This window comes from Protopterus annectens, chromosome 10.part0 (assembly GCF_019279795.1).
Source record: "Protopterus annectens isolate FY-2018-M chromosome 10.part0, PAN1.0, whole genome shotgun sequence".
NCBI classification, from domain to species: Eukaryota; Metazoa; Chordata; order Ceratodontiformes; family Protopteridae; genus Protopterus; species Protopterus annectens.
In genome coordinates, this window is record NC_056744.1 from 191,199,543 (window position 1) to 191,227,530 (window position 27,988).

General features: G+C 37.0%; 1 protein-coding gene across 1 annotated transcript in view; it reads right to left on the reverse strand.

Annotated features, from left to right (window-relative positions):
- Positions 1–25,266, reverse strand: part of LOC122814107 (extracellular calcium-sensing receptor-like) — a 218,161-nt gene extending 192,895 nt beyond the window's left edge. Inside the window, exon 1 of the mRNA XM_044086722.1 lies at positions 25,015–25,266. Within this exon, the coding sequence (XP_043942657.1) occupies positions 25,015–25,266 (252 nt within the window). The remainder of the gene's footprint in view (positions 1–25,014) is intronic.
- Positions 25,267–27,988: the final 2,722 nt, after the last annotated feature.

Here is a 27,988-nt window from a genome sequence, read left to right on the forward strand (position 1 = left end):
GGTATTCTGCGGCAGTTCTGATGTACTGCTCATGCATATGCCTACACAGTACATCAGAGCTGAGGGCAAAAGCAATGGAGAAAGCAAGATCTCCGTTGCTTTTTACAAATTGTTTTGCTATGTTAAATGGGTTTAACATAGCGAGACAGCTTTAAAAAAAGCAACAGAGCCGTTGCTTTTTTTAAAGCTGTCTCGCTATGTTAAACCCATTTAACATAGCGAAACAGTTTGTAAAAAGCAACGGAGAAAGCAAGATCTCCTTTGCTTTTTACAAACTGTCTTGCTATGTTAAACGAGTTTAACATAGTGAGACAGCATTAAAAAAAGCAACGGAGAATGTCCATTGCTTTTTTTAATGCTGTCTTGCTATGTTAAACGAGTTTAATATAGTGAGACAGTGTGAAGCAATGGAGATCTTGCATTCCCCGTTGCTGTAAAAAAAAAATAGAGTTATAGTAATGGAAAAAGTCCGGGCAACCGGACCTTTTTCCATTACTATAACTCTGATTTACAACGTGCACGCTGATCAATCAGCGTGCACGTTTTTTGAATATTAATGGGGGGTTGTTGTATAATGGGAATTAGAGCACTTGCCAAAAAAGGTGAGTGGCAGCAAGAGTGTGCATATGAAACACATGTAGCAGATCCCTTTGTCTTTTTTATGATATAGGAGTTTATGGAAGCTCATGTTATTAAAATTAAATCTTCATGTTCTTTAAGGATTCCTAACTTTAGATTGAAGCAAGTCACTTGGATCAAAATAGCATAATCCAGAAAGTGCCAAACATCAATATTGTCGACTCTTCAAAACACAGAAAGAAAATTATGACAAACAAGACATTAAGTGCATGCTGACCCAAGGGAAGTCATGCACCAGATTTATTTCAGCCCATCAAAAATCTTGAAATATGTCACAGTCTTGCACAGTTATGCACTAAAGAACTACTAAAGAAACAAATAAAGAAAAGCTATGCACGATTTCTGGCATCTTGCACCATAAATACATATGAAATAAACACTTTAAAAAAGTATATTAAACAAATAAGTAATTAGGTAGCTTAAAAGACCACTACGCTAGCAAGTAGCTGTTTTCTGCAAGTTTGACAGAAAATATGAAGTGTCAAAGAAGTGAATGCACCTGAAGTGTTCAAGCAACATTTTTTCAGTGTTACTAAACTTTTTGTATATAATATTGTTTTTTTTTTCTTATCACTTGCCTACTTTGTTTGTGAAATTCCCTGATGAGTGATTTCTTACTTTAGAGATTTTTTATTTTAGACACAAGATTCAGTAAACCCTATATGGCTCGGTCATACCTTATTCGCATTATGGCATATATGCCCAAAACAGCTCACCCATTTGTATTCATTAAATGGCTCTACACAAAGTGTAGCTCCGAAAAAAACAGATGAACTTTATGGCATGCTTATTAGAGAATAATCAATGGAATTATATACAAATCATCCAATTAAAGATGGTGGAGCTATTTAGCAAACTATAAAGGAATTGTGTATGTTCTGTGTAGCCATCTGCCCTGTACTGTAAAACCTTTTAGAATACTGATGCAGAAACTGCAGAGGAAAGAAAGAATGTTAGGGGTCACTGCTGCTCTTGCTCATGTGCGTGTGTGGAACAGGCACAAATCAATGCTGCTATTGCTGCAGATAGACCCCAGGCAAGGAGGAAAAGGGTATTTAGACCCCTTTCAAATTTTCACAGTCTGCATGAAGTAAAAATAATACAGCAATACAGGGTAGATAGAGAGCATCTATATCATATGAGTGAATAACACATATTGCGAACGCTCATAATATCGAATGTACTGGACCTCAATCTTCCTATTGTGGGAGGCTGTGGCCCTCACACCCCCTGCTAAATATATATTCCAACTCTGAGATCGCACTACAGTGGAAAGGGCAAATATCCCATTCTTCACTGTACTGCACTCTCAGAAAAAGTTCTTCGAGGTCTGGTACGGTCGATATTATGAGCATTCGCAATTTGTGCGATTCACTCATATGATATAGACCCATATACAGACACACTCCAGGAAGTCAGAGGGGAGACCCCAGTTGTTGTGGGTGTGGGTATAAATAGGCTTGCACAATATGACCTTGCCCTGGTGAATAGGTAATGGATAGCACAAATGCTGACCAACTAATTGGTATACCTTTCATCCTATGCAAATGCATAGAGTATAATTGATGCCAGGCAATGCTCACAACCTTTACTTCCACATGTAATGGCTGTGCATCAGACAAAGTCAGCCCTGAATGATAGCTGTAACTGCAAGATTGTCAAGGTAAGTGTGGACTTGTAATAGAAAAATAAATGTGTAAGAACATGAATGAAAGCCAGATACCGGCATAACTGGTACTTGTAAAAGTGCCTAAGTAGAATGTGTGTGAGTTGTTCAGCAATGCCATCAATATTTGACATGACTGACATCAGTAATATATACTTATGCAGTTTACCAAATAACCTGCCTCATGCAATTAAAATATCCACTATAAAAAAGTAGTCCAAAGTCTACTTATCCCTACATTGTCACAAGTGGTGCAATAAGCATGGCTGAAAACAGTGTTCTCACCTTCAAGTTCCCTAGCTATATGGTTACCTTTTAGTGTATATTCAGCTCTCTGTGCACTCTGAAGATGCAAATGAGGTATGAACTCATTACAATTGCTGAATACCAAACTTTTGACTTCATGTAGCAGATGAAAACAAAGTGTAGCCTTCACACCATTGTTAGGTACTAATGGCTTGCAACTGTGAATGATTACTCTGACTGAAGCAAAGCACAGTAATGCACTTACATTGGGTTTGTCAGTATGGATACACTTACGAAGTGTAGAACTAACTGCACTGCAGTGAGTTTTTAATTAAAACCAAACACTCACGTGTATATTTCTTTGGCATAAGAGCACAGTTTTCTGCCTTTGCTAAAAACTGTTGTTCACTGTCATGTATTTCATCACACCTTGAAAGAAAAAATGAGAGGATATGTGCTAGAGATTGCATGTCTGACAGAAAAGCAGAGATAAGGGATGGATTATTTATTTATTTATATGACATTTATTGACCGGGATAGTCCAACTAGGACAGAGCCCTTTTTCAGGGAGGCCCAGGGAGAAAAACTCCAACATACAATAGATAAAAAGAAGATTACAGACGTCACTAAAAATAAGCATTCCAAAGAGTAATGATTGTCAAATGCATTTACAAAAATGGAGGGAAGTTAGAGTTAATCCCTAACAGTGTTAGTAACAGAGTTTTAAAAAGTAATGTATACTGAAGGCATGAAGTAATGTTCTTTGAGTGTCATAAGCTTGAAGGATAGCAAAAGATGGTAGGACAAGCCAGTTAGTAGGATTATGAGAGGTGTTCCTGGAATACAAAGAGAAAAAAGAGCTGCAGTTTTGCAAACATATTCATAAATATGTTATCATTCATTCCACTAAATGTGTTATCTACACATGTGCAGTAAACTGAGAATTTGCATTTGTATGAACTGTTTAATACTGGATATGAAATGTCAATTGCTTACATATGCATTGTTTGATTGCTATTGCAAATTTGTGTCTGTGGCAAAGAGAGATAACCCACTATAACCATTCTGTGTAAGTGCAATAGTCTGATGGTTCAAATCCACAGCTGTCTAATTTTTTAAACTTTGTTTCCCTTTTTATTTTGTTTCATTTTTTATTTTATCATTATTTTTTGCCTTTACCATGTGTGCAGTGCATTGCATAGCACAAACAAGGTTCACTGCTTAAGAAAAAAGTGAAAAAATGAATTTCAGTCACCTTATAGAGTGCAAACACATTTAGTGGCATTGCGCAATGGTCAGAGCCATGGATGGTAATGACTGCATAAATTCCACCTGTTGGTCAACTGCCTCTGTGGCACAAGGTATAAATAAAGTGAGCTGCAAAAGGGAGAGCAGAGGTAAAGCATTGTTCAAGTCTGGGGGGGGGGGTCATAATGAGTACTTATACAACTAATATGTATTTGCTATTGTCTTTTCCATCTGTGCATTGCCTATGCATGCACAAACATGGTTCACTATTTAAGGAAAAAAGTGAAAAATGTATTTTGGTCCACCATCCTCTGTACAAACAGGCTTAGTGGCGATGTGTGGCTGTCAGCACTCTGGAAAGTACAGAGTGTGGAAAATACACTTGGTGTAAGTATAGCAGGCTCATGGTCAGAACACAGATAAGGCAGGTTTCAAACCCTGCAGACTCTACATTTTAATAAGGGTGTCTCAGTGCCACTGCTCCTGAATCTTTGATTATAAAGGTAATGCTACATACCAATATCTATGTATAGTAGGTTATTGTACAGAAGGGTATTATTACTGCTTGCGTACACATACTTTTGTCTGTATCATAGCTCTTTAATAACTGCGATATGAACCCCAGTTGATTATATGTGAAACTGGTTTAGCATGACAATGATTGTTATGTAATAAAAAAGGCAGTTGTGTATCTCTGATGGATGCAGCAGATTATGACAATAATCTAGACCCTCCAGTAACTCAAGTATAACTGTTAAGCAGAATGCATTGTGAGGTGTGCATCATAACTTCAAACTGTGTTACTAAAGTCATGCAAGTCTATTTATTTCCAGTATATGGTCAGAAATTAGTTCTGCATCACAGTTGAGAATGCATGAGCCAGGGCCTTTTACTGCAACACACATACATGCCTTACTGAAGTATAGCACCAGTTACTCCTTAAGCTGTATATCTTTAATGATTATGGCTGCCAAGCACTTCTGCTCTGACAGTGAGGAATAATTACCTGTGTGGAAATTTAAGCATTCTCTTTTCCATAGGTTTGAATCCCACCTTGTACAGATGACTTTTAACAGTGTGTAAATCCCAACAAAATATATGCCAAGTCATCCCACTGATCTGTCCAAAGTCAAGGCTTAAAAGCCAAGCCACTGAGCATTTCATTGTCAGTCACTGGCCAAAGGTATAGCATCACACATGACAAAAATTTCTGCCAAGTTTCAGATCATCATTGCTGTATCATAAACTCCCTTTTTGTTTGTTTGTCAATGTTGCTCTTTGCTTACCATTGTGTAAATGTGGTTGGCATGGTTGTTCATGTTTATGCACTGGTCATAAAATGCAAGATCACAATTTGGTTAGAAACTATCCCTACTGTTTTTGGAGGACCTCTGCTGACATGGCAGGTGATGGGAATGATGGTGCCAAATTTAGGGCACAGAAGTGGGGTGTGGAGTAGTCCAAACTCTTTTTTGCACTCCTTGTCACTAGCCATATAGATACTGCTGAAGGGGGACTTTACTGAGTCTCAGTGCATGGCTGAGGCTTGTCACAGCCTAGCCAAGGCTGTCTCTAGTGCAACTCATGTACCACACACTGGGGAACAGTGTAGGCAGCACTACAGTGACCTTAATAGGCACAAGCAGGCACAACTCAACCAGTGGCTGACTCAGTTTAGTACTGCTAACACCCCCCAGTTATGTAAGTATACAGATTAATCAACGTGGAATGAAATGGAATGGTGTACATAACCAAGACTGGTATGCATAATGCTTTCCTGTCTCATCTTCATTCATTGTCTATTTTATAGCTACAGAGGAAATCTCAGTGAACAGGGATGCACATGCTGAGATACTGGTGAGATTCAGAGAGGCAAGGGATATGTCTGCAGCACAAATGACTCTGATTGTATTAATTATTGTGATTGCATAGATCAGTAGCAACTTTAGCATGCATATCTTAACTGTAACAGCAAGCATGCATGATTTCTCCTATAGCTGTTGGTGATTGTATTTTGCAAGTACAGTAGTGTATTCAGATTATTTGGGTTCAATACCAACAACTAATTTATAGACTGATATTCAGAAAGTATTATTTTTACAGTTGGAATGCAGTAATATTGGCTTTAATGCCATGTTGTTAACTTACTCTGCAGTGTCTTTGAAAATTAGTGTAATATGTGTGTATTTAAAGGATTACTTGTAACAATTCACAATCATTTTTGGATGTGTGAAAGCTCTATAGCTAGGATAATAATAAATGATTATTGTAATAAAGAATTAATGTGACATATCATGCTTCTAATAATCTCTTTTCTTTTTTGTCTCACCCCACCCTTTATCTCTCTTTTTTTATTATAATTATTTTTTTTGGAATTATACAGTTTTGATGTCATACCTGTCTGCCAGTAAATAAATTCATTTCAGCACATGGGGGTGGACCAACCACTGTGGTTCAGCCTGCCAACCCTCCACCACTAGCTTTTGCACCAACACCTCTGGGACACAACTTGACAGTACTGGCTCAGCAACTCCTGCCATACCTGATCTATACTCGTAAGGTAGCTGTGCCCCAGTGGGTGGTGTAATGATAACTTCTTGGAGTACTGGGGGAGGTGGTGATTATATCATCAACCAGGAGCTGCCAGAGATCGTGTGATATCTAATAGAGAGTGTCCCTCATGCCTGCATCAGATGAGTGGAGAAGTTTCTCCTAAAAACTGAAAAAAGACATCCATGTTAAGCAGTCTCACTGGCAACTGAGGAAGGGGTCACTGATGACAGTTCTGAGGGTGAAGACCAGATTCTCACTGTTCACATGCTTGATGGGCATGTGTCTTTGATGTCCCATACCTATCCTCAATCATGGTGTCCTCCAACATTTTTGTATCTACCACCATCCCTGTGTCTGTCTAGTATGCCCTGCTTGTTTGTACCTGTTTCCTCACCTACCCTACTTACCTGTCCATCACATTCATAGCTTCCTTCCCCAATATTTCTCTCTTTTTGAAACAAAACAAATGGGCACCTGTCCCACAAAATAATTGTCCCATACATAGCTCTCCACTTCTTATTTGTGCTTTCTCGACACAATTGATTTTTTCCAATTGACCATACAACAGTATTGTGTTATTGCCAGTCATCTGTATTGTGGTAAAAATCCAAATTCAACAAATGTCTGCATATGCACATTACTGTGCTGAAGACATGGGTATCTCTGATTTTTTCCCAATCCCCTCCTGCAAATATTGCTTCCCATTTGTTCTTCCTTCTTCTTTCCTCCTCATTTCACCACTTTCCTATCAACTCCATTTTCATATGTTTAATCTGGTCAAAAAATACAATCACACACAACGACATGGTCAAAAATGGCCAGTAAAAAAGCCTTAACTTTTTGTCCTGGGCATTTGCTCAGAGTTTGGTATAATGCACCAATGCCGAGGGGAGTTGAATGGATGTTCACTTCCTATAGCAAAATCTAGTGAGTTTTTCCATCGGCTGCACTAGTCTGTTTATCTTTGTGCAGTGCTGATTAAACTGCTAGGCTAAAGGAACACAGAGTTAAAACACATTAAAGGCACTGCTTTGAAACAGCTACTCTGACAGTTCTTAGACTACTAGATGTAACAAAATGGTAGAATCTTGACATAAATCACTTAATGGAAGATTATTTTTGACCATAGCATCAAGGGTTTGATTCCAGATGCATCTCCCATCATTTTGTATTGTGATGTTATATGTGTATGACATGTTTAATCACCTGCATTTTAACACTAGTCACAGTTATGATGTCTCATGGAGATATATTGAATAGTGTCCAAAAAGAGTATTTGACAAGACATCCAGTTCCACAACTATAAGATATTTATCCAACCTTGCTCTGCTTGTCATAAGCCTGTTGTCCATCTCCCAACCCTTATTTACCCCATATCAGTTTTTTCATGGTACAGAGCATAGCAGGTTAATAATGAGAGCACACCAAAACATGTTCATGAATGCTACATTACACCAAACAGTGTTATGTGTATGTCCATCTCCCCTTGTATTCACCCCTTCACTCCCACCTCTCTGTACATGTGTGTCTCTATCATGCTGATAGATGCAAAGGTCAGCCCATGATTTCTGCATACAGACTTGACTCTGCTGTTGGATAATACCAGCATGTTACCTTGATTCAATTGGTTATTTTGTTCTGGTGGTGATCAGATCTATAGACATATGTTTGCATCATGTCAAGGCTTATATCCCAGCAGTAAGAGATGCTGTTAAGGACTGCTTTCAGAGGTCTCATTCCTGTGTATCTGTTGCATATTCATCTGTCTACACCTTCAACTACATAAGTATGATATGTCTGTCTATCAAGTAACCTGTAAGATAGTCCACAGTTGATGTGATTTGCATTGAGGTCAGCAAAACAGCTACTAATTGTAGAAGTACCTTGAGTTACGCAGTACTAATACAATTTTGGGATGACACATACTTCAGTGTAGTAATTGAGAGTCAAATTTGAAGTCCTGATCACATTTATGTAGGTAGTGTCATTCTGGCACTATTTGTATAAAAAAAAGAATAATTTGGATTTGCAACTTTGCTCACCAGTGCTCTGACAAGGAGATCACTGTTCTTTCACCCTGTGCCACAAAGAAAACTAGGGCGCAGTTATATTTTCTACACTCAGTACTGTTCAGAGTACTGACAGCTATGCATCACTGCTGAGCCTGTTTGAGTAAAGGAAGGCATACTACATTAAAAGTTTTTTACTGTTTTGCTTAATCAGATAACCACATGTGCTCTGCTCTTAGCATTGCACAAATGGGGAAGACAAGGCCAGCAGTTATGTATAAAATAAAACTTTGCCCCAAACATTTCACAGATAGACTACAGCATGCATATTATACTAGTTGCCAGCAATTTCTCCCATAACTTATCTTGCAAGCCTGACACATGAAACATTAACATCAAACAGATGTATTTTGCAGTTACCCTCAATCCGATCAGTTGCAGCATGTCCTCATTTGTGCACAGTTTGGCAATGAGCACCAGTGGGCACTGCTAATTCACAAGTCCAAGTTAAATTCCTGAAATTTTGGATGCGCTAATATTTTACCATTATCTGCACAAATCAGCTTCTTGGAGATGCACTTTGTGAAGAGGTGCGTAGTATGTCTAACCCCAGTTACTGGGCTGTAACCCTCCAATACATAGAAATGCACTCATAAACACAAGAGAAGGCTAGTGACACGTGCTTGAATGAACACATACTTTCTGATATTCATGTGTGCCCTGCAGAATTGCACTTGCAAGTGATATATTAGTACTTGGAACATTATCAAACATACTCCATAATTAATTACATAGTAACTGCATTGTTACAGTTGGTATGGGTTTATAATGACAGTGAACATTGGTCATGAATGACCATATCCTATTGATACTGCCAGTAACTTGTATTAATGTGGTCATACCTTTATTTGAATATGAAGACACATAACCTCATCATTGCACTACTGGTGTTTCCTAAGTGATTGCGCGTGTGTGTGTGTGTGTGTGTGTGTGTGTGTGTGTGTGTGTGTGTGTGTGTGTGTGTGTGTGTGCATGTGTCTCATCTACACAATACCCTGCAAAACAGGTGCATGTCTGCCTCATTTCTGAAATGCACATTCATGACAGCGTTTTTGACCCGGGCTGCCAAGATGTATTTATTAGTACTTTTGAAAATGGTGCTCACACAATCATATCACAAATCCTGGCTCTACACCCAAATCTCATAACAGTATGTGTTGCCTGCAACATTATGATGATGTCATCCTTGATAAAGTGCACTCTGACAGTGGCAAAGTTAGACTTTTGCAGTTGCCCTAGCATTAAGTACTGTGTTCTTTAGCTTGTGTACTTTGATAGGTAGAAGTTCTAATCTCACTGCAGTCAACTCGCATGTTCATGTGTGCCTTTCTTCAACTATTAATCTGGAGACAATTTTACAAAGGCATGTGAGTGCAGAGCTATGTCAGACATACCTTCCAACATCTTCTCAGCATACACTGAAGAAGTCATCGTGTATAAAGTACACTCCGACAGTATTAAAGGCAGACTTTTGTGGTAATGCTAGCACTAAGTACTGCATTCTGTAGATTGTGTAACTAGGTAGGGGGTTCTAATCTCACATCAGTCAATGTGTGTGTGTGTGTGTGCATGTGTGTGCATGTGTGTGTGTGTGTGTGTGTGTGTGTGTGTGTGTGTGTGTGTGTGTGTGTGCGTGTGTGTGTGTGTGTGTGTGTGTGTGTGAGTGTGTGTGTGTCTGCACATGTGTGTGTGTGTCTTCCTTCAACTATCAGTCTGAAGACAATTTTATAATAGGATGTGAGCCCTCAGCTATTTTAGACACTCCTCCAAACATCTTTTCAGCATATGATGATATTGTCATCCTCTATAAAGAAGTCTGACACAGTGTAAGTCAGACTTAGATGGTGGTACTAGTATTATGTTGTATGGAATCCAGCTTGTATAACTAGACAAATACAGTGTTTGAATCTTAACTCAGTCAACAGTTGTGTGTATGTGGGTTGATGGCATATTATGGTCAGTGTATAATGTTTTGAATCTCTTCTCATTTGACTCCCACTCAGGAGAACTTTTTTATAGCCTCCTGAATACAACATCGCCTTTTCGCTCCCTCTCTATAACAACCTTTCTGTGGAACATTGAGAATGTCATCATTACAAAGATGCATACACATATTGTGAAGCAGAGCCCCTCCATTGCTCTCTACAAGCCATATGCAGACCACGGAATGTCTGATTGCTAATTCCCTCATAGTGCAGTGCCCATGTCTCATATGGACTGAGGCAGTCAGTAATAAAATCAAAAACATACGCACACATACCTCAAGTATGTTCCCTCACCTGGGGATAGTGATTTGGGTTAAATGGGATAATAATGGCTGGCCATATATGGGCTTTTGGTCATTAGCCTAGTGATCACCTATGACCCTATGAACATTGCACATGTCATTATTTCTGTCACCCACATATGCTACATTAAGGTGTGGATGTACTGTAGCCCTACAACAGTGTATCCCAATTTAGGATATGAGCTACTTTACTGATGCCCACTGCTGCCATTTGGTTACACGTTCCTTCCATTACAGCTGTAGCAATATGCCTCCTGAGGACTGTTGCATTTGCTCTGATAGTGGAGTATATCCACATTCTACACAGTTCACATTCAAGCATCACAGTGACAGCTGCAGTTTGGCACAAGTGTGTAGGTGTACATCTGGAAATGTTATCTGACATACAGAAAAAAAACTGCATCATAATGATTACATGGGCATATACTCCTGGGTTCATCAACATTTTGTAATGCTGTTATATACACAAACTTATGACATTTTGAGATTCAGTTACAACCTTGGCACATTCGTTGTATGCACATTTGTTTTGCTCTTCACAAGGACTATCCAGTTGCTCCCCAGCAGCATTGTGTGACTGTCAGCATTGTTGTCATTAACTGTTGTTCATGATGTGCATCCACCTCAGTTGAAATGTGTCCATATATGATGTCAGGGCCCTCACCCACACATTTCTACTCTAAATCATATAGGCATATGATGTACGACTGATGTAATATGGTGAAATAGGTAGAAGTTGTATGACTATTTTAATAGTTCTACTGTGTCACTTGTGATTCATACCCAAGGTTTCATTTGGAGGTGATGCACAGCTTGAAGTCCAATTGTAGCATAGGCACAGCTGTAGTGTGACTGTACTGTGTCACAGACATACTAGTACATCATATCAGTATTACCACTTGATCATTTGCATGAATACATATCTATGTATGTTAGGATTTAATGGCAGTATAACATTTTCACTGGCAATGTCAGGGGAATAGTGATCATGTGGAACATATGTTGAGGTCTGTCATGTACTTACAGAGTTTGCTCTATATATTGTTTGGTATGTGTATAATATAATTTTTATAGTGACAGGTTCCTTGATCATTGACACTTGACTTTGAACTGTTGCAATTTCTGTACACATGGGCAGAGTTGATGCACTGTCATCAGTCTCATATACTGCTGTGCCATTCATTATCACAGATCACTTCTTAATTCAACATCAATTGCAGATGCTTCAGACAATATTCATTGTTATTACATGTGGCAGTTACATGCAATACTCAACTGTGTGTAGGTAATCCACACATAATAGTGTGGTGTTTGTTTGTGTTAACTGTATGGTCAATACCTACGTCAGGCAGGGATGCTTGATTCAAGTGTATCACATTTGGCACAGTAAGCTCCCCCATCTGGTAGGTCATACAAAACTATTCTCTGGGATACATAGCCAGTAGAATTTAACAGTGAAGACTTCAGTTCAAGGTATTCTACTAGATGCATGCATGCTACATCTTTCTGTGTTGCACCCAGTCAATACTCAGCTCAATTACAACATTAATGGCATGGGTTTGATTCTTGCAGGGGTGATTGTGTCTTATATGTCATGCAAACATCTCAGTTTGCCAGGATTGCTTTTGATTTATACTCCAGGTTTAACACTGTCCCTCTTAATCCCTCCAAAAGTGGTCAATTTTGGAAATGGGGTGGTGAATTCCTCTTAGAAAATGCTGACAATCATTACAGTTATACATGTATTGTACTGAAGAACACTTATAATAAGTTAAATCAAATATTCTGTCAATGCAGCAGGTTAATGGTTATAATATTTTAAAAGTGTCCATGATTGTGCCTGTTTCTTTCTATAATTGTGCAGGAGTCTGTTGCTATATATCTCTGACTGGTTGAGAGCTATGGTGACCTGTCATTCATGTTCAATAATGTAATTTTGCAGATGTTCACACTATGCACATACCCCCTATTGTATATACCATCATTGCAAAGTGTCCTCTGCAGTGAGCAAGTCAATGATGTTTATATCACAACCATTCACCTCCATTGACATGGAACCTTGTGTGGCCAACACATATATACTATCTTGTGTGGGTATATCGAGATATACTCACACAGGAGATGCAAACAGCAGTATGTACTGTGCTATCTACATATGTGCATAATGTTATGCTACTGACTTGTCTTGGAAGTGTACATACATTGACATATCCTATCTTGGGGACACTGCCGTATTTACCAAGCTGTCTTCATGTTTATTCATTTGTATTATTCATGACTGTGCACATTTTCATCAGCACACTTTCCCTGTTTAGCATACCTTTCCTTGAAGCTGCCCTTAAGGTTTACTCTCCCTCTCCATTATTTTGTTCTGCAAATAATTGTTTTAGTGCACATTGCATTGCACTCTGTGCACTTTTCCTACTGCTGCTACTGTAGTCTTTTCAACTCTGGTAGTCACTGCAGCTGTCTGTGTGATCTCATCGAGCAAATTTAGCCATAGGCAAACTTGATTACTTCTTCTTTCTGTGCTTGTGCTGCTGTGCATAGTTTCCTGGCCAGCAGCACTGTTGCCAGCCATGAAACCTTGCTTGTATTCATGTAAGTGAGATGAGCAGCATGAATACGCAATTAGCACTGCTGCTCATCTTGCTAACACTCAAACTCCGTGTAGCCTTTGTGCAAAGCCTACATGGAGTTTATTGAATCCCCAGGAATGTGTCACAGATAACATTATTTCACTAATCTCATATATATATATATTTTCTTTGCACTATATAGACTTAATGAGCAGTTTACATTTTTTTTTTAAAGTATTTTTGTTTTGAGTCTGACTACTTCACATCTCTTTTTTTCATTTCCTGTTAGACGACTAGTGAGGGCACTGTTAAGGTTTACAACCCACTGAACTGGACATTGCTTATATCCTTTTTCAATGTTGTTATTGAATTAAATTTTCTTGAAGCATTTTTTTCTCTGTATGCAGCTGTGGGATCTTGGTTTTAAGAAAACTCAAAGAAAACTTTTGTTATTCTTGAAAAGCTACATGTGCATTGCTTGTTTTAACAAATTTGCATGACATACGTATTAGCATGTTTATTATCTATGGTTAGTTTTTTTTTTCCTGGCATATTGCTTTTCATTACTGAGATGCCAATGCAAACTGTATCATGAAGCTCACTTGGTTTCATGTATTTATATTTAATTATATTGTTTGTACTTTTGCCATTGCACTGTTTATGAAAATATTCAGGTTTGGTGTATTAATACATGTAAAGCTTTTATTAATTGACAATGGTAATTTTAAGACAACTGCATTTCCTGCATTGTCAGTACCTACTCTTAGGCCATACCAACTTTATTTAGGAGGACTAGGCCAGGCAAGCCTGGGATGAATTTGCGTGTTTAATTTTACTGCATCTTATTCTGTTTGTTCAGGTATAGATTACCTTTCATAAACTTGGTTGTATGTTTTGGGTTTTAAGGTAGGTTGCATTCTGCATGGAGTTTGCATGTCCTTTCTGTGTTTGCTTGAGTTTTTTCTAGCTGCTATGTTTCCCCTCCTCTTTCAAAGATGTGTTACAGGGAAACTAGCAATCCTCCAAACCTCTCAGAGGTGACTTTCCTTGTGTGTGTGTGTGTGTGTGTGTGTGTGTGTGTGTGTGTGTGTGTGTAGGGGGGGGTCTATATTAAAAGTTCAAAGAGGCGTTACATCGAACGCCTCTTCAGTGCACGTAAACACTGACCACACTAAATTGTGAATGGTCAAAACAATGATTTCTTTCCCTGGGAAAGAAATCGCTAGCACCAAAAACACATTCACACAATTTAAACATAAAACTAAGTGGGGGGCTGTGCCCCCCCCTAACTAAATCTACCAACTCCAAGATCACACTACCGTAGGGTAAAGGGCAATGTCACAGCTCTGGCCAAGCAATTTTTTTTCCTGGGAAAAAAACATTGCTCACCTGAGCCTTTGCTATTTTCAGATTTTGGTCTATATGTGTCAGCAAAATAGCATTTGCTGTAATGCCGTTATGCCAATCTAATATAGACCCATGTGTGTGTGTGTGTGTGTGTGTGTGTGAGTGTGTGCAAAGATTGTAAAATGTTCTTAAAATGTTTTGTAATCATTTGAAGATTTTTCCCCTGGGCCTCCGCTGAAAATGGACTTCTAACCAGTTGGACTTTTCTGGTAAATAATAGTAATAATAATAATAATAATAATAATAATAATAATCATAGTAAAATAAGCATGCTTGCCTTGTATATTTATGGGCTTTGGCACTCAAATCATAGGCATTTCAATAAGATTAGGCAGTATGCTGATTTAAGGACTTTAGTATTATATTTTGAGCCAAATAAAATTGCTAAATGGTGTTATTTTTCATCATAGTTGGTTTCCTAAGGTATTTATTTTAGGTTATTCAGTTGTATATATAAATCTTTTTGTTGCATTATGCATTTATAGAGAAGTAAGTTACCAGAATTTTGATACAGAAGTATGTTACTAGATATTAATCTGTTTCTACATATGTCATATGCTGCATTTTTTGTCATTTGACATTTCAGGTTAAATAACTGTAGGATCTTTCTTGAGTCGGTAAGGGTTTAGGTTATGATAGGAAGACTATTTAGAAATTGTTGAAAGTTTAGCTTTGGGTTGGTATAATGAATCTTTCTAATCATTAGACAAGGAGACAAGCTGCTTTATGATAATGCATGCTTCTAATGTGTCTTTCATGCTGTTGGGATGATTTTGTCTGGGATTCAGATCTGTCTTCCCATTGTGATATTAATTCTGTCATTGTTCACTTTATATTTTTACTTTATCCATATTATACGTTGATTCAGAATATTAATGACTACATTATGGCATGAATGTTTCATTGTGGAATTTGAAGGGAGTTCCAGTATTAAAAAGCACAGCCTTTCTAAAAGTATGCTGTAAGTACACATTACAGGCTACACTTATATAGAGAAAACTCATATGACTAATGGTATAATGTGCTAAAAAGTGGATTAAGTTAATAATCTCAGCAAGAATATCAAAACTTCGTATGTAAGTCACAATCTTCACTAAGAACTCCTTTCCTTATCAAATGTTTGCAAATAGAGTTTCATCTAGAAAGATAATGTTATTAATAAAATACCTAAAATAAAAAAAGTTGTTATTCTTCAATGTTTATTATCCATGTATAAACAATATCATTTAAATGTCTGTTTTTAAAATTTTTGAGACTGTCAATAATTGTTATTGGATAGCTGCAGGGGTCTGGAATATATTTATTAATGCTGAATTGCATAAACAGGTGATTATGAATTAGAATTTTAAATGAGGCATATGTTTGAACTTATTGATCCTTTAGACTTCATTAAAAAAAGTAAATTTACTTTTGTTTTCACTTGTGCATTTGCTGTTGTCAGAATTAGATTTTCTTTTAGTTTCACAGATGAAATCAGATGTAGTTACTATCTGTAATTCTCAACTACTTGTTTCTGACAATTATGTCTATAATTTAATTTGCAATTTACAATTAAATAACATAAGTGCATATGAAAGAAAATTAGATGCCTCTCTGTTTGAAGAACACTCCAGTTCCAAGTCTGTTAAAGATAACATTATTACTTTGTATAATGGCTTATCTTTTAAGCTTACTATCTGATGGACCAATGTTAAAGATGAAATTAAAGGAAAATCCCACCCTAGAACTAAAAAGTCAGTTTTTAAACTCTGTCTTTATTTCCTGACTAATTTTAGGGCTTTATTTGTAAATTTAGCCTGTTTACTACAACATGACTACCAATGAGGCTTGCTGTATCAATGTGATCTTGTTCTCCCTCAACCCTTTCTCTTTCCCATAATGCTTTGTATGACTCATGACAAACATAAGGAAGTAACTGAATTCCTACTCCATTGACATATAATGGGATTTGGGTGAGTCACTGTTATCTTCTTTACCTTCTGTAAAATTACTATTTCTTTACTTCTCGAATCACCCTCATTTATGTTTGGCTCAGACCTTGTTTTACACTATACTTAGAAGTTATCCAACTGCAGTCAGAAAAGTAATTAAATTGCAGGTCTTTGTTTAGGGTTTTCTTTTGTAGTCCAAGAGGAATTGATTCTGCAAGGGTCTGTCAGTGCAGTGACAGTTTTAACACCTCTACTGTAGTGTGGGGGGAGGGGACTGTCAACTCCTCTTGAACTACAAAAGAAAACCCTGAACATTACATTTAGTATTTTATAACATTTATTTAATTTCATTTTTGATTTAAAATAATGTATAACTTTTTTAGAGCTTGTTAATTGAAGTCATACATTTTTATTTAATTAAATTTTTGATTTAAAATAATATATAACTTTTTACAGCTTGTTAATTGAAGTCATACAGTGGGGATATGTTATTTGAGCTCATACAGGTTTTTATTGGTTGAGGTATGTCATGTGACTGTTTGACAGGGGCTGGTTAAACTGTAGGACTGTGTGTGTAATTTGATTATGATGAAGTCTTGGCTATAAGCAGATGAAAGCACTTAATCAGTTGTTTGGAATAAAAGTGTTTTTTTTCAACTAACATCCATGGTGTTGCTTCCTTTCCAGTTTTTGTTACTATTCTAAGTTATGTGGTAAATTACAAAGATACACTAAGAACATAAATGTAGGTATACAAAATATTTACATAAGAAATTATATCCAATCATGTACAACTGGAAATGGACAGTACAACCCCTGTAGGTGTAGGATAGGGTAAGAGTAAGAGAGGAGCTATAACAGAGACAGGACTTGTGGATAGTGATTTACTTACATAGAAACTAAAGCAAGAGAGAGGTGATGATTAGTGTTAGTAGTATGTAGTGAGGAGTTGAGATTTAGCTTGGGAGTAGACTTGAGAGGAAAATAAAGGGTTTGGGTGTGAAAAGCTTATGAGAGGTAAGGAACCCATAAGGAGGGTGGTTACGGTGATAGTGACTTGACTTGCTGATGTTCAGTAAATCCATCAGTAACGTCTTGCATGACAAACATAGGTCATCTCTTAACAGTCAGTAAGATGCTGAGTATAGTGACAGAGCTGTGAGTCAGTCCTCGTAAGGCATTTTGATTAGGCCTTGTATACTTTTAGTAAGGTATCTCTGTGGATGTTCCAGTTGTTCCATGTGTCTGGACAGATACATGCCAAAGGCAGTATTATAATTAATGATTGGCACAATGAGGGCTAAGTGAAAGGGGGCAAAAGTATCCTTAGATCTGGACAGAGTCCCTTTGTTTATTAGCTCTGCAAAATACAAGGACTTTCTTACAACAATATAACATGGTCAAACGTTAGGGCACTGTCCACATATGTTTTCAAATCCCAAACAAGTGGGTCAACTGTTAGGGGCATATTGTCAATGTGGTGGTTCTCTGCGGTAGATGACTTCCCAAAAGATACAGTAATGCATTTTTTGGCATTTAGTTTAATCTGTTTCTTAACTTTATATTATCATATTAATGTTATTTTGACCTGTATATTGGATATGTATATTAAATAAAATGATTATATTAATATTATTTTAATCTATATATTGAATTTCTTTTCAAATTCCTTCCTTTATTTCCTCCCTTGAACATTATGTAGCTGTTATATTAAAATAGGTGTACTGACAAAGAAACAATTATTTATAAATCATTGCCAAACTCTGATATTCCATATACTTTAAATGTTCTAAATCAATAATTTTTCTTTCAAATTAAGTGATCAGTTAAGGCAAATTACTCTCACATGCATTGAATAATAATAATTATACTTAACTAAATGTGTGGACTTTTTATGAATAAAGATGTCAATAATTTAAAATATTTAGTGGTTCAGCGTTTAAAATATATCAGTTTATTTGGTGCTGATAGCATTTTAAAAAAAACTTAGAAATCAGTCACAAAGTACACAAACCACAGCAAAAAAATAATGGTTTCTGTCTAAAGTTTCATTTTTAAAATAAGTATTTTGGGAAGAATTTCATTTTTAAAGTCTTCTCTTCTGTTTGTTCATAAATCAGGATGAACTTCAGAATCTTTCAAGTTCAAGATTTCTATGCTTATCTTAAGTCATGAAAAATAATAAATATTTAAAATTATTCCTGAACTCCACTATGTTGTTGTGAAGTATGGGCTAAGTTTTAGTTTATAGTTCTGGAGTAAAAAATGTTTCTTTAATATCTTGACTTTATTAACCAGAGTCACATGACTCAATCTTAATTTACATTCTTTTTTAAAAGGCTTGCTCATTGCTTCTCAGTATTCATTCGCATTGCTAATGTAAAAAAAAAGTATTTAATGTATATGAATCAATTACAAACAGTCCTAATATACTAGTTAACAATTCTTTAATAACAGCAGAGTGATGTCAGTAATTTGAACAATGTTAAATATTTACCTAACATTTGTTTCAGCCATTTTTATCTTTCTCAGCATTTTCCTTTGGCTTTCTTTACCTGACAAATGCATTCTACCATGTACTGCTAAAATCATTGTAGTATTATTTTATTTTGTTAAGAAGAAAAACAGATTCTTGGTTGGCTGATTGGCTGCAGTATTTTTGGAGTGTGTGACTGAAATTAGGAACTCTGAATTGTGTATTGATGATTGCTTTTGTTCTTCTCAAATATGTTTCCTCAGTGTACTTTAATCATCAAAAATATGGTTCAATATTTTTCTGCTACTGTAAGCAAATTGTTGAATGCAGTTAGGGTCATAGGTATGTTTATTATAGCAATAACCCACACCTGGGTGTGGGTAATGCTGGATTTACCCATGGTTGGTGTGGTTTGGTCACAAGGGTGAAGCACGAGTGGCCAAACAAAGCCAACCATGGGTAAATCCAGCATTACCCACACCTAGAAGTGGGTTATTGCTATTATACAATGACATTATTTAAGAAAAAAAATAATTACTTTTCTTAAATAATGGCATTGTATAATGCCTCCTTGCTGCCCTTCTGCAGCTGTCTGGTATTCTGCGGCAGTTCTGATGTACTGCGCATGTGTATGCCTACGCCGTACATCAGAGCTGTGGGCAAAAGCAATGGAGAAAGCAAGATCTCCGTTGCTTTTTACAAACTGTTTCGCTATGTTAAATGGGATTAACATAGCGAGACAGCTTTAAAAAAAGCAACGGATAATCTCTGTTGCTTTTTTTAAAGCTGTCTCGTTATGTTAAACATGTTTAACATACCGAGACAGTGTTGCTGTAAGAGTTATAGTAATGGAAAAAGTCTGGGCGACGGGACCTTTTTCCATTACTATAACTCAGATTTACAACGTGCATGCTGACCAATCAGCGTGCACGTTTTTGAATATTAATGGGGGGGGGTCGTTGTATAATAGGCAATTCCTGAACAAAAGGAATGCTTCATTGCTAAGGTTAAGCCTAGAATTTTGACTCCTTCAGAATTCTGTTGAAGTGTCTATATTATTTAACTGGACTCCTGTGTGCTTTATTAGCATTTTGTTATGTTAGAAAGTTTAGTAAAGAAATTAAAAAAAAAATACCAAGTAGAAATAAAACATCAAATTACAGATTAGAGGGAAATTATATAAGTTGCATTTATTCATTTATTTCTATATTCTAACGAAACACACACACACACACACACACACACACACACACACACACACACACACACACACACACACACACACACATATGATATGAGACCTTTTGATGTTGTCCTATTGAAAATCTGAGAATCAGCACTGAGAATTGTGAAACTTTGAAGAATTAAGAATGATATTGTTAGTAAAATTGTGGTTTGCTACTTTGACACTTGTTATACATTAACAGCATTTCTGTGGGCAGCAAGACCCCTTGCATTCATTGATATGAGGGTTGACTTCCCATACATCCCTGCTACTTATATTATACTAACGCTGAGACTTCTGCTCCTTAGAGAAAGGGAACTTCTCTGAAATGCAGCAGTTTTGGATTTATTGTAATTATTGCCTTGTGATTCATTTACTTTCCTTTGGAGTTTTGGAATTTACATTATCAGATACAAAAAATGCAGTTGAAGACCTTTTGAACCAACAGTCTAAAAGAATACACTCAAAATTGTCATTAAAATGAGCCCTTTTCCTAGCAATATTTCAGTATCAATGCCAAGATAAACTTTTGTATTCCTAAGGCTCAAATACATTTTATTTATACCAAATCAAATAAAACATCAACTCTGTACTGAGATATATTTATTATTTGTAAGCTGTCATATACCTAGCCCTTCTTCAGACATATTCAAAGATTTAAAACCTTGTTTCAAAATAATGTACATATTCTATAAGGGCCTATATCAGAAGATCGAAGTTTCAAAACTTTGAATCTGATATGGTCAACACCATATGATCGAAGTCTTGAAACTTCAAATCTTTTAACAGAGATCTCCATACAGCACAGAAAGGGAAGATTTCCCTTTTCTGCACTGTAGTGCAATCTTGGATTTGGTATATTTAATTAGCGGGGGGTGGGGTTGCAGGTGCCTTTTACCCCTGCTTAGAGCGTTTAAATGGTTTGTGTTTGTAGGTTGTTGTGTTTTATTACATTTTCAATGTTTCAAGACTTTGATTATATGGTGTTGACCATATTAGATTCAAAGTTTTGAAACTTTGATAATGTAATATAGACCCTTTTATAACAACCATACAGAAAACATCTTAATAATCCCATAGCATAAAACATTCCATCACAGAAAAAAATTATCATTTAATGTATTAATAATCCTTAATCATAAACTGGGTTTCACAGAAAACTGTTCATTTAGACGGTTTTTCTGTATTGGCATCAAGTTTTATCTTCCAAATACAGAGTTAGTCTGTAACATTTCCCTTGACAAAGACTTATCTATTTTGCTTTGTTCATAGCTTCATAGGTTCATACTAGGCTATCTGCCCTAGGGCATTTATAAGCCTAGCCAGAGTGTGTTTGGCTTTCACCACCCATTTTAAATTAATTTTGCTATGCCTTTTTTTGAGGTTAGTATACTGTGCCTCTGTCTAACAGTGACACAGAAGTGATAGCCGGGGTAAACCTACGATCTCCCATCCACTCATCAAGATTCCTCTTGAAGAGAGTCAATGTGGGACTCTGCCTAACCTGGACTGGGATTTTATTCCAGAGTGAAGGGAGCCTCTGGGTTATGAATCTGTCCCTCCAGCATGTCCTATTTATTTCAGTGCTGAGGTTCAAGTCTCTCGAGTGCGTAGCTCGATGGGATTTGGATTTTCTGAGGTGCAGCATGTCCATTAATTCCGGGTTGGACATGGTTTTATACGTCAGGCACAGATCGCCTCTGAGCAGGCAGTATGCCACTGAGTAGAGCTGGAGTTTCTTTAACCAGGCAGCATATGGCATCTGTTTGAGCCCTTTGATCCTCTTGGTGAGGTACTTTTGGGGTCTTTCCAGTTGCTGCAGGTGTCTGGTAAGGTATATCCCAAAAGGGGCATTGTACTCAATTATGGGCCTGATCAGAGATGAGTAAAGAGGTACGATGACCTCCCCTGATCTAGATGTGAATCCCTTCATGATTAGGTGGGCTATATAAAATGTTTTTCTAACCACTTTGGCCACGTGGTTGTCAAATGAGAGATTGCTATCAACTTGGGTCCCCAGGTCCCTAATGACTTCTTCTGTAGTTAATGGATTACCGCCTATGTGGTAATTTGTGGGCACTTTATTTTTGCCAAAGGGGATGACTATACACTTTTTGGCATTTAGCTTGAGGCCATGGCTCTGGCACCAGTTGTCTGTTTCTATGAGGCCCTTTTGGAGGATGCTTGTGTCGGCTGGAGAGTTGATTATGGCGCCCAGTTTGCAGTCATCTGCGAACTTGGTCAGCCACAGTCCTTCAGTGTTGGCCTGTACCGCCGAGAAATATATACCGAACAAGAGAGGTCCCAGGACTGAGCCTTGTGGGATGCCACTTGTAACTGGTTTGGAGTCTGACATGGCTCCAGCAATTCTAACCATGTGGGTTCTGTCCTTGAGCCAGTTTGCAACCCATCTAGTGACATAGGGGTTTATATTTAAGCTGGTGAGCTTATCTATAATGCCTGAGTGGGGTATTGTATCGAAGGCTTTTGCGAGGTCCAGGTAGGCTGTCTGGACCACCTTCCCCTCGTCAATGGCCTTGGTGACTGTTTCAAAGAAATCAACCAGGTTTAAGAGGCAGGATCTGCCCTTAACAAAGCCAAACTGGGTAGGATCCAGTGTCTGTAGGTCCCCAATATCTTTATTTATGAGGTCCATGATGATCCTTTCCATAGCTTTGCAGACCAAGCTAGTCAGGCTTATGGGGCTATAGTTTCCAGGATCCGTTGAGGCACCACCTTTGTGGAGAGGGACCACTGTTGCTGTACACCACTCTTTGGGTACATATCCTGTAGTAAGGCTAAGATTGAACAGTAGTTTTATGTTTGGGTTTAGCTCTTCTTGGAGTTCATGTAGGACGCAGCCAAGGACACCATCTGGTCCCATTGATGCTGTGTTTTTTGCTTTGGAGAGGGCGGCTCTTACCTGAGCATCTGAGATGTCAGTGGGGCAGCACTCTGTTGGGATAGATATTTGTCCTTTTGGTGGGGAGAGGGGGGAGAAGTTTGCACTGAACCTGTCAGCTAGGATGTTGGCAATGTCTGTGGGCTCGGTGTATTTTTTGTCATTTTGGACTAATTCTGAGCATATCTGGGAATTCCCACCCAGGTTCCTAACATAACTAAAGAAAGCCTTGTGATTATCCTTCGTGTCCTGTGCAATTTTTCTCTCGAAGCTGGCCTTAGATGATTTTATGCGTGCCCGTAGTTTTTTGCTAATACTGATCAGAGATGCCTTCCCTTTTTGGGATTTTGCTCTATCATGTAGTAGCTTCCTCCTTCTATTGTATAGTTTGTTTATGGCTGGGGTCCACCAGACAGGACGTCTGCCTATGGAGGATTGGGTCATGGTTTTATTTGGGATTGCATGATCCATGCATTCCTGAAGGTGTTCATAGAATGCGTTTATAAAGGATTCTGCGGTCTGGGCCGTATTTTCCACAGGCCCGGCTTTGAAGGATTTCGCCTCGGTTTTGAGGTGTGTGAAATTTGCTTTAGAGAAGTTTTTCACTGTGGTTTTCTGGGCAGGGGGTGGGGTCGGGATGTGAATATCCAGTGAGATTAGTTTATGGTCTGATCTTACCAGTGAGGGATACACTTCTGGTCTGGAGCATAGTGTCCCCATGTTGGTGATGATCAGGTCCAGTATGTTTTCTCCTCTTGTGGGAGTGGTAACAAGTTGTTCCATAGCATTTGAGTTTATAAATTCTAGGAACCTTTGGGCTAGGGTGTTGGAGCTAGAGTAATGCCCCCAGTCTATGTTTGGGTAGTTGAAGTCGCCCAATATAATGGTGTTTGGAGAGAACTTCATATTTTCCAGTATTCTCAGGAAGGCCAAGTGGGGTTCCTGTGTTTGGGAGGGTGGTCTGTAGCATGCTATAAACTGGAAGGCAGTTTTTCCCACAGTTAGTTGCACATGGATAGTCTCTGATGCTTCGTGCTGTGCCACCAACCTGGAGGTGTGGGTATCTTTGACAAATATTGATACTCCCCCTCCTTTTGTGGTTCGGTCCAAGTTTTGGGGCCGAAAAGCATGGTATGAGGTATAACCTGGTAGTGCTGGGGTGCTCTCGGGAGCCTTGAACCAGGTTTCTGTTACTGCACAGATATCGATGTTCTCCATGCTAAGGAGAGTTTCGAGTGCGTGCATCTTGAGGTTTAGACTTCTGGCGTTGAGTAGCATTACTCTTAGTTTCTTATCCCTTGTGATACCTATGGATGTATAACAATGAAACAGATTTAGGCTGTCTATTTTAAGCATGTTTGCTAAGCAGATTCACAGAATTATTACTTTTTTTGTATTTTCTAAGACTGAAATCTTCTCCCTTTTGCATCATTAAAAGTCTCATACCGAATTCAGTAAGTAAAGATCAAAATTACTGTTATATTTACATATTTATTGACTCAATATTTCATACCAGCAATTTCCTAAATTTATATATTTACATGCCTGTTGATTAATGCAGTTAAACATGTCTTATAATTTGAAAATCAATTCATACCATATTTATTCTTTTTCAAAGTTCTTTAATTTCTTTTAAGCCTCATGTGTTGTCTGATGAAAGGTATTACATCATTTTGTTTTGCTTATAGTTTTCATTATCAGAACCTGTAGTATACTTTAATCATCTCTGTCTGCTGTAAATATTTAATGAAATGTACTTGTACCATTGGTGTCTCATGTTTCCTACCTGTGGGAACATATAGATTCCTAAAAGCCTGGCCATTGTGACAGAAGACGTTGATGGTGAGTCACCAATGATGGCACAAGGCCATAATTCTTTTCCACATTGATAGTTTGGAACCATTTTCTCTCCAGATAACAGCCTCATAGTGACCTCTAGAGCTCTCATTTCTGAATAACAAGAATCATACATAATATATCCCATTGTGAGGTTTGGTAATAAATGAGGATTTCTGTTTATCTCACTAATGGCAAACATCACGCCAATGACATAACGGTAGTATGGAATACTAAATCTGTGCAGAAGAGAAAAAATTCCCATTAAATATAGGTTTTTGTTTATTTCATTTAGAAAATACATATAGATAGTGTTAGAAGTACATTTGTTGTGCAATAAATCTTGGTACTCCATACTTAATATGTTGTAGTAAGATGAGACAAATTAATAATTAATAAATATTTTTTTCTCTCTTTAAAGAATGCACTGTAGTAATATAGGCTTCCTTTATTCAAACAAAGTTATTCTCTTTTAAGAGAATATGTTTTAGATTATGTACCACTTGACATTAGAAAGGAGTAACCTCTTCTAACCTTCAAAAATATATTAAAGGAACACTTTTTTTGCTGAAAGTAAGTGCAAATGTTTCAGAATAGCATTTCACATTAAAAACTTTGCTACAACATTTTATGACCACATATCACTAAGTATTCAAGTGTCTGTTTTTGTCAAACTGGTGCATTTGTATAACTGGATTGCCAAGTATTGTAATTATATTATTTAAACATTATGCACTGTTTGATACCATGCACCTCCGTATCTGGTTGTGATATTTGCTCTTATGGCTCTCTGGGCCCATTTTGTAGCTGAAACTGACCTCTGGAAAAGCCCATTTCCTGGTTAATAAATAGATAAATAAAAATATAGTAATGATAAAGTTATTTCTAAATTTTTAACTGCAATAAAGCTTTTATGGAAGATAAATAATGTATTAACATTTACTAGAAGTAAAAATAAAATCACAGTACAATCTGTACAAATGTCGGTCTGCAGTTCAGAAGGGTACACAAACAGATATTTATTACAGCCACATATACATATTGTTTTATAATTCTTCAGAATAATTATGCAGCTACAATGATGTCTTTTGAAATCAGCCACATTGCCTTCCAAAGCTAAGTAAGCATTTTATGCAACCCTTCATTTGTCTTTATTTGTCTTTTAGAAGATCCCTTCATCTTCTGGTTCAGACTACAAGGAATTTGAACTCACCATTATACAATGGGACTTTCATCCTGCACATCTCTATTTTTTATGAAAACTCTGTGCTTACAGAACTTCAGTTGAAATAAAATTCATCATGCAGTAGACAATGTTCAATTCTTACCACCTTTTATCAGACAACTGATTACAGTGTAAACTACTGACTCCCCTACTGATTATATGAAACATCTTTATTAAATTGTCACGTATGACATGGGCAATCATGCACTTATATAAATGAAAACAAACCATACTGACATAATTTTAGTTGCAATTATACATACACGATATTGACATAATTTTAGTTGCAAACATTATACAACAATTATAATCTATCCAGTCACTGCCAGTCAAACATATATCTCATTCAAATCCCGCCTTATTTTAAACCTCGCTGTTCCCACAATTCCTATTTTTCTAAGTAATTCACTCCTATCCTTTTCTAAAGATCCCACCACCAGTTGTTTTATGTCTGTCACTATATTCACTATTCCTAGTACAGTTGGTTTAGCCTTTGATTTCCATTGTCTAGTTTTTGGCAGCCAACATAATTAGACTCAGCAAGGCCTTACTATGTCTAATACATTCTGATTCCATATCAAAGCTCAAAAAAATAATTTCCTTAGTTACACCAATTTGCTTATCGAGTTTCTCTGACAGAGTAGTCTGCAGCAAATTGTTAAAGTCTGCCAACTCATTACACTCACAGAAAATATGTTCCCAATTATCTCTTTCTTCCTCATCACACCTCCAACATTTGCTATCTACATGAGGAAAAATTCTTTGGAGTCTATTTGGGGTATAAAAGTACCTATGTAAACACTTCCAAGCAAAGATTCTAAATCTTTTAGACTTTGTTGTATATTTGAGAGACATATATATATCTATATCTATATCTATATATATATATATATATATGTATATATATATATATATATATATATATATATATATATATATATATATATATATATATATATATATATATATATATATATATATATATATATATAGGTCTAGGACATTTCACTGAAAGCACATTTCACTGAAAGTCAAATTAGTGTGCACTTTTCACTGAAAGCTCAATTCACTGAAACACATTTCACTGAAAGTTATATATGGCCTTTTTCCCACTGTAGGGCGAACCTGGAGTTAGTATATATTGTAAGGGGGGGCACCTCCCCCCATATATTTTAAATATTTTTAACTATATACATGGATACTTGCAATTCCAATATAGTACTCTTTTCCGAACATAATATATACTTAACACCCCCCGATATGGGGGGTGGTGCCCCCCACACTCCCTCTTACTATATATACTAACTCCAGGGTCGCACTACAGTGAGGAAAAGGCTATATATAAAACTTTCAGTGAAATGTGTTTCAGTGAATTGAGTTTTCAGTGAATTGTGCTTTCAGTGATTTTTGTTCAGTCATTTGAGTTTCAGTGAAATGTGCTTTCAGTGAAATGTCCTAAACCCACACGCACACACACACACACACACACACACACATATATACACCCATTGTTTCTTTGTGAATTGCTTATTCAGTCTGTTTTCTCAATCCTTTCTAACCTCCTCTGATTGATTCTTATAGTTATCATGCAATATTTTATATTCTCTATTAATTATTCCTTTTTAACAGCAGCTTCTATTCTAGATTATACTAAAAACTCTGCCAGTGCTGGTCCTTCCCTTAAGATCCCTCTATTTCT